Raw genomic sequence first — 7,729 nt, 5'->3', positions numbered from 1 at the left:
CCATCCATCCCATCCTAGTGTCTGGTGGTGTCCGGTGGTGTCCATCTTCCATTCCTTCCCAAATTATGGAAGTAAGGTTCTTCTCACCAGAATAAGAGCACTTGGGATAACAGAGTAGGGTCCCCTCACCCAAAAAAAAAAAGCCTTGGGTAACAGCAGGGCATTACCTCCCCCAGAATAAGGACTCCTGGGCTGAGGCAGGTAAGCAGCTTGACCCAATATGGGACCCTAGGCTAGGGGAAAGGGTCCCTTTACTAAAATAAAAGCAATTGGGGTATTGGAAGGAAAGCACCCTTGCCCAAGTAAGAGCATATAAACTAAGTTTGTGTGGTGGTAGTAGGAGGTGCCAATGTGGGGGTGACACGTCATCAGAATAAGAGTCCCGGGGCTCAGAATGGGAACTTCACTGAAATAAACTTCCTTAGCAAAATGAGAAGCAAGAACTTCCCCCTCCAGAATCAGGGACCACAGGTTCTGGGAGGAAGGCTCCTTTGTAGGATTGGGAAGGGAACTGGGCAGACTTGGTTTATGTCTTCTAACCCCTGATCCTCAATCCCTTACCTTAGTAATACTGGACTTTAATAACCGGTAATGACCTGTAAAACCAAGTCAACAAATGTCCGTCTATCCCTGTGACATGGCCATGGGATGGCTCTTCCGACCACTGGGGGCCAGACCAGGCCAGGCTTAGGGTAGCAAGGACCAGGCCAAAGGGGCGGGGCCTCCTTTGGGGGGGTTGAGGGGTGCATCCTCGGCTGGTGTTTGCATCCAGGGGTCCAGCAGGATCTCTTCCAGTGAGGGTCGGGAAGAAGGTTTGGGGGCCAGGCACCGGCGGATTAGGGCACAGCAGTCTGTGGGCCAAGAAGCAGAAGGAAGATTAGCAGTCAGTAGGGGATATTGATCCCTGAGAGGGATGGAGTCTTCCGGGCTGGGGTCAGTGAGGCCTCACCTGGGGAGACATGGGCAGGGAAGTGGAGCTCAGCTTCCAGAATCTCCTGGTCCCTCTCGAAGGGAATGTCCCCACACACCATGTCATAGAGGAGGATACCCAGTGACCAGACAGTGGCCGGGAGTGCATGGTACTGGTGTCGAGAGATCCACTCTGGGGGACTGTACACCCTTGTCCCTGCACACAAGCCAGGGGTTAGACCACTCACTCTCATAATGCCCTTCTCCAACCCCAAACTCCCCAGGAAGGATGGCCTCACCACAATTAAGAGCACTCAAGATAAAAGCAGAGTCCCCTCACTAGATAAAGAGCAGCTAAAATAGCAGAGTCCCCTCAACAGAATAAAAGCATTGAGAAGTAACAGGATCCACTGAGAAGTAACAGGATCCCTTTACCAGAGAAAGAATACGCAGGATAGTAACAGGATTCCCTCACCAGAATAGGAACCCAGAATAGGTTAGCGCACTGTTAAAAGATGGACTTTATCAGAGGGCAAGGCTGAGAATCCCCAGTATTAGCAATCGATCATCTTATACAGATGCAGTATGGGTCAAGGATTACAGGATACCCCACCACTGGAGGCCAAAGGTCACAAATCCATCAAGTAAAAACAATCCCTCCAGGGAGATTTAGAGAAGCCTTACCATCAAAGTCAGTGTAGGGTTCATCATGAAGCAGGGCACCAGAACCAAAATCAATGAGTTTGGCACAGCCACGGCGTAGGTCTATCAGGATGTTCTCATCCTTGATGTCACGATGGACAACTCCACGGGCATGGCAATGCTGGATGGCTGCCACTACTTGACCAAAGAAGCAGCGGCTTGGGCCTTCACCCAGCGGGCCCTTCTCTGTGATATAGTCAAAGAGATCCTGGGCAGGCAAAGGCCGCTCGAGGACCAGCATGAAGCCCTCTTGTGTCTCAAACCAGTCAAGCAGGCGGATCACGCCAGGGTGCCCACCGCCTGCACCCACTTTCCATAGCAGTGCCACTTCGAGTGGGCATGTGACTGAGTCTGACTGGGGGAACAGGTGGGGTGGGAAGCAGGGAGAGAAAAAAGACAGATGTCAGGGCAACAGCTCTGAGGCTTTTTACCTAAGCTCAAATCAGGGCCCCTTCTCCTGACAGTGTGTTGTTGAGCAACTCACTTCCCTTCCTGGGCCTCAGTTTCCCTAAAGACACAAACTCACAGTGATTGAGAGGGTGAAACCAGCAAAGAGCCTGCACAAGTCCTGCATGTAGTAGATCAATAAACATTTGAATAAAGAAGTTCAGCCGGGCACAGAGGCTCATCCCTGTAATCCCAGCACTTTGGGAGGCTGATGTGGGTGGATTGCTTGAGCCCAAGAGTTCAAGATCAGCCTGGGCAAAAGGCAAGACCCCGTCTCTACACAAACACAAAAATTAGCCAGGTTTGATGAAATGCACCTGTAGTCCCAGCTACTCGGGAGGCTGAGGTGGGAGGGTCCCTTGAGCCCAGAAGGCAAAGGTTGCAGTGAGCCAAGGTCGCACCACTGCACTCCAGCTGTCTCAAAACAAACAAAAATAGAAAAAACTGGTTTTTAACAAAAGGCCTTCAGCAGAAGCAGCACCATTATGTGGTATTTTGTTTTGTTCCCTGACATATCCCAGGAGATTAGAATAGTAACTTACACAGTAGGTGCTCAATAAATGTTAAACAGATGACAGCACTTGATAGCATCGGTTCTGACCAGCAGTTAGCACTCAATAAACACTTTATTGTGTAATGGTTTGTTTTGTTCACAGACCTATATGAAGCACTAGAACAGTGGCTGCTAACAAAGTAGGGGTGAATAAATATTTGTCAAACAGGTAAAACAATTAGTAAAAAATGCCCTAGCAAAAAATGAGCTCTCAATAATTGTGTAATACTTTGCTGAGTGTCTAGAGTTGTGTCTGTCACATAGTAGGTGTTCAATATACCTAATTTGTTAAACAGCTGAGTGATTTATTGCAAAGGACCTAGTACAAAAGGACTTAAGTGTTATCATGTATTTTGTCAGCATCACCAAGCACCTAGAACCAGTCAATAAAAAGCATAAACGTGGCCCTGCATAGTGGCTAACGCCTGTAATCCCAACACTTTGGGAGGCTGGAGCAGGCAGATCACCCGAGGTCGGGAGTTCGAGACCAGCCTGACCAACATGGAGAAACTCCGTCTCTACTAAAAATGCAAAATTAGAGGCCGGACGCGGTGGCTCACACCTGTAATCCTAGCACTGTGGGAGGCCAAGGCAGGTGGAACACCTGAGGTCGGCAGTTCAAAACCCGCCTGGCCAACATGGTGAAACCCTGTCTCTACTAAAAATATGAAAATTAGCTGGGCATGATTGTGCGCTCCTGTAGTCCCAGCTACTCGGGAGGCTGAGGCAGGAGAATCGCTCGAACCCGAGAGACGGAGGTTGCAGTGAGCCGAGATCGCGTCACCTCACTCCAGCCTGGGCAACAGAGGGAGACTGTGTCTCCAAACAATTAAATAATAAAAATAAAGTATAAACGCTACTGGCTACAAAATCCGCCCCCCACCGCCTCCCGACGCCCTGCGCAGGAACACTTCGACCAGCAACCTTCTGGGCTGAGGTAGAGCCCTCTCCTGGCCAGGCTGCTGACTTGCACAGCAGCAGACTTTTTCTCACCAAGACGCAAAAATTCCGATATTGCGCAGGCGCACCCTCTCTCCCTCTGGGTCCCACGGGCTGCGTAGGCGCAATTTCCTCTAGAGCCCACCAGGGGGCGCTCCCAACGCTACAACTTGCCCAGACCCGCCCTGATGTCGGTTAGCGCTATAATGGCAGGAGAGAAGCAGCCACCATCACCATGGCAACCAGTGACCTCTGCCCCTCGTTCCCCGCCAGCATGCCCTGCGGACAGTCCCCCAGCAGTGTTTGGAGGGAGGATGGGAAAGGATTGTTGGAGGGGAGAACCCAAGGCTCTAGGGGAATTGGGGTGAATCAGAACTGTATGTCACCCCAAGGGAGTATACATGGGCTGGCAGGAGTGTTCTCACTGTTACAGGCCCAGGGAGTCATACATCCCCTGGAAAAGCAAGGAGGTGAATTCATCGTCAGTGATGGAATAGGTAGGTCAGGAAGGGCTCCGAAGGTACTCACCAAGGGGGACCAGCCCAGCACACGATTCCGGGGAATCACTTTGATGGCCACCTGGAGAAGAGAGGGCCATGATAAGGAGGCCAGCCAGTGATCCCCAGACCCCTCCCAGTCTAGACCTTCTGCCTACCTCCAGTATTCCTCCATCTACCAGCAGTCTAGTCTTTCTGGTCCCCAACCACACCACCCCACACAACTCATACCAGGGCGTCTCCCCTGCCCTACAAGTCCTCGGAACCAAGTTCATCTCTCTCACCTTCCTTAGCCCTGGGCTCTCCGTTCTCAGGGACCAGGACTCATCACTCCAAGTCCTGAGTTCTAGATTTCCTGATACCCCAGGCCCACAATCTTCCTATTTAGCTCTACGACACCCCAACTCTGTACCAGGGTCCTGGTCCGTATGACTTCACACTGGACACCTACCTCCAAAAGTCCCATAAATCTCACATCTAGCTCCCCGCTTTCCCACACATACGCAGCCTGGACCCTGGGGTCGAGGACCTCCGGAATCTGAGGCCCCCTGTCCCCTCACACCCCACACAACCCCCTAGACCGACACACACGCGCGCACACACACACACACCTGGCCCCCTACACACACTGCAGGCTCACTCCTCGGACACACACACACACACCCCCGGTCCTCTACACACTCTGCAGGCTCACTCCTCGGTCAACCAGCATTCCAGGCCCAGGATCCCCGCCCCCGCCACACGCACCTTACCCTCCCAAGACCCTTGTGACGGATACCTGGAGTCGATCTGTGAGGCGGTGTCCTGCGAAGACGGTGCCAAAGCCCCCCTTACCCAGGAGGGGGCCGAGTCGGTACTCGGCCTCGAACGCTTCCCGATCCTTGCCTCCTACGCAGGCGGAGGCGAGGAAGTCAGGGTGGCAGCGTGCTGAGCCCAGCCACGACTCCCTCCCCCCGCGCTGCAACCCATCATTCCAGCCCACTCCGTCTGGTTGCAGTAGGGGAGGATGTGCTCACCTGGCGGCGGCGTGGGGGTCACGGGGGGCGCAGGAGGCCCCTGCAGAGGCTTAGTCAACATGGAGGTGGCGCTGCGCAGATTAAGTCCACTGAACCCGCTAAGCCCGCAGGGCGTGGACGCCCGGGGCAGCGCAGCTGGGGAGCCAGGGCTGGGGGGCGCCAGGGTGGAAGGTAGAGAAACTGGTGGTCCGGAAGCGCCCGCAGACGGCGCTGCGTTAAGATTCGCCGCGCGCGCCAGCCCCAATGCTACTGAGCCTGGGCACGCGCCTCCCGGGAGAGTCACCCTGGGCGACAGCCCCGCCCACCTGGCTTTGATCAATCCGGACGCGGCACCTGCTGTACCACAGCCAATCGGAGCCACTCCTTATTTGCATACCACCCTCTTCGTTTCAAGCGCCCCCTTATGCAAATACACGCTCGGTTCTTCCGAGGAGGCGGGGCCTGCATTTAAATGAGGGGGCTTGAGGTGGGGCTCACACCAAGAGGAAACCGGTTCTGGGAATCCCTTTGCAGCACCGCACTTGTTTTGGTTGTTGCGCGGGGTTGTTGTTGGTAGTGGTGGCGGTGTGTGTATTTACACTTAAAAAATAACTGCGCAGTATCCTTTCCTGGGAAGTTGGTTTGCCGCCGCTGCCTGGATATTAGCACAGAGATAGCGCCAGGCCGGGCTTCTAAGAATCTATCCAGGACCCCGTCTCGAAAGGTGCTTGTCGGACTCCTTCACCGGAGTCTTCCAGGCTGCCTTCACTGGAAAGCTGAGGCCAGAGCCCTGGAAATATCTGGTAGCCAGGGAAGGGGAACCCACACCATCAACGCCACGGGTGCGCATTGGTCAAAGGCAGCATTGCCTGGGGAGTGTTTATTGGAGCTTTTAACCCTGAGCCCTGGGCCCAGTCAGCAGCTCTAGAATCTAGAACAGCAGAGGGTGGTTCTTGGGGGATGGGGGTGAGCCCAGAGTGGTGGTGGCATGGGCTGCACTTGGAGTTGAGAGAGGCAAGGACTGAGAGACATGATAGCGGCTGCTAGAGAAGTGGCAACCCTGACACAAATTTGTGAAAAACAGCCAGAGAAGGCGCCACACCCCAGAAAGAAAAATGCACTCCAAAGACAACATGAATGCCAGGATATACACAAACACATACTGTCAGACACATTCACAGAAACGACCTAGATACACATGCAGCCAGAGACTGACATACACTTTCAGGCAGGCACACTGTCAAAAAAATAGTTATGTCCTAGAATGACACCCAGAGATACACTGCTACAGAAAGGCACTCACGCAGACCTACATTTGCCATGTGATGACACAGAAACGTCCCGTCAAACACACTGGCAGAACTTGTCACAAACACACTGTCACCATCAGACATGCACTGTCACAGCAAGACTTGTACTGTCCCAGAAATGAGACGCAGAGTCTGTCACAGGAAGATACACAGATGCTCCAGGAACACACATGCACTGCTCTGAAGGCAGACATGTACTGATGTGATAGAGTCACATTTTGTGGCAGTGTCACAAAAGCAGACATGGATAGACCTGTTCAGACACAGACACACATACACCATGACACATGCAGCTTATCAATGGAACAAACTGACCAGAAATAGCTACCCAGAATCTGTTGCAGGAACACAAAGGGACATCCACCCCATCAGACAGAAAACACAGATGCACTGTCACAGACCCAGGCAGGCATGCACTCATCTTGGATTTAGACACAAACTGTCAAGAGATAAGAGTCCCACACTCGGCCGGGCGCGGTGGCTCAAGCCTGTAATCCCAGCACTTTGGGAGGCCGAGATGGGCGGATCACGAGGTCAGGAGATCGAGACCATCCTGGCTAACATGGTGAAACCCCATCTCTACTAAAAAATACAAAACTAGCCGGGCGAGGTGGCGGGCGCCTGTAGTCCCAGCTACTCGGGAGGCTGAGGCAGGAGAATGGCATAAACCCGGGAGGCAGAGCTTGCAGTGAGCTGAGATCCGGCCACTGCACTCCAGCCTGGGCAACAGAGCGAGACTCCGTCTCGGAAAAAAAAAAAAAGAGTCCCACACTCAGTCACCATCTGACACACCTGGAAACAAGCCCTCATCACACACACAACTGGAGACACTGTGAGCTGCACATGAAGACTTGGACTCACCACAGTCACACACACACAGACACCACCAAAAAAGCATACATGTATTCTCCTTTGTTCACCCAACATTATTAGGGGTTGGTTTGCTATAAGCCTGCCAGGCCTTGGTGGGGATGTTGATATTAGAGATGTACAGATAAGTCAGGCATCAAACCTGTGCCATGAAGTTTATCTGTAGTACAGTTACTGGGGAGATTTTTAGATAGAAGTGAGAATGTGAATGGGCTTCTCAGCAGGTGACCCTCTACCTATCTTGAAAGACAAAGAAAGTTGGTGGCTCGGGACAGGGGAGGGCAAATTGCAGGCAAAAGCCAAGAACACTGGACAGAGCGGCAAGAGATTGGCAGGGGCCAAATGGTGCAGGAACTTGTACAAAAAGGATAGTACTACCAACATTTATGCTCTCAATGTGCCAGGCACTGTGCCCAGTAGTATATACTTGGATCATACATATTCCCTCTAGATGATCACAAGCAGGCAGTATGAGGGAGTAGATAGCATTTTTTTTTTTTTTTTTTT

General features: G+C 52.6%; 1 protein-coding gene across 1 annotated transcript; it reads right to left on the bottom strand.

Annotated features, from left to right (window-relative positions):
- On the bottom strand, positions 1 to 6,813 carry PIM2 (Pim-2 proto-oncogene, serine/threonine kinase). The gene is made up of 6 exons (XM_017888354.1): positions 5,064 to 6,813; positions 4,826 to 4,935; positions 4,079 to 4,129; positions 1,594 to 1,966; positions 950 to 1,126; positions 1 to 851 (listed from the first exon to the last, which is right to left on the bottom strand). The coding sequence occupies exons 1-6, from the start codon at positions 5,122 to 5,124 to the stop codon at positions 688 to 690; spliced, it is 936 nt and encodes a 311-aa protein (XP_017743843.1). The 5' UTR covers positions 5,125 to 6,813; the 3' UTR covers positions 1 to 687.
- Positions 6,814 to 7,729: the final 916 nt, after the last annotated feature.

This window comes from Rhinopithecus bieti, unplaced genomic scaffold (assembly GCF_001698545.2).
Source record: "Rhinopithecus bieti isolate Rb0 unplaced genomic scaffold, ASM169854v2 scaffold_18349, whole genome shotgun sequence".
NCBI lineage: Eukaryota > Metazoa > Chordata > Mammalia > Primates > Cercopithecidae > Rhinopithecus > Rhinopithecus bieti.
Note: the sequence above shows the minus strand (reverse complement) of the source record. Positions and strands in the feature narration are given on the sequence as shown.

Bases quoted from the DNA above. Each gene is read 5' to 3' on its own strand.
- PIM2 (XM_017888354.1), bottom strand. From the start codon at position 5,124: ATGTTGACTAAGCCTCTGCAGGGGCCTCCTGCGCCCCCCGTGACCCCC. The intron at 1,127-1,593 runs GTAAGGCTTCTC...GCTTGTGTGCAG, and splicing joins ACCCTACACTGACTTTGATG to GGACAAGGGTGTACAGTCCC. The intron at 852-949 runs GTGAGGCCTCAC...CTTGGCCCACAG, and splicing joins CCCTGCCCATGTCTCCCCAG to ACTGCTGTGCCCTAATCCGC.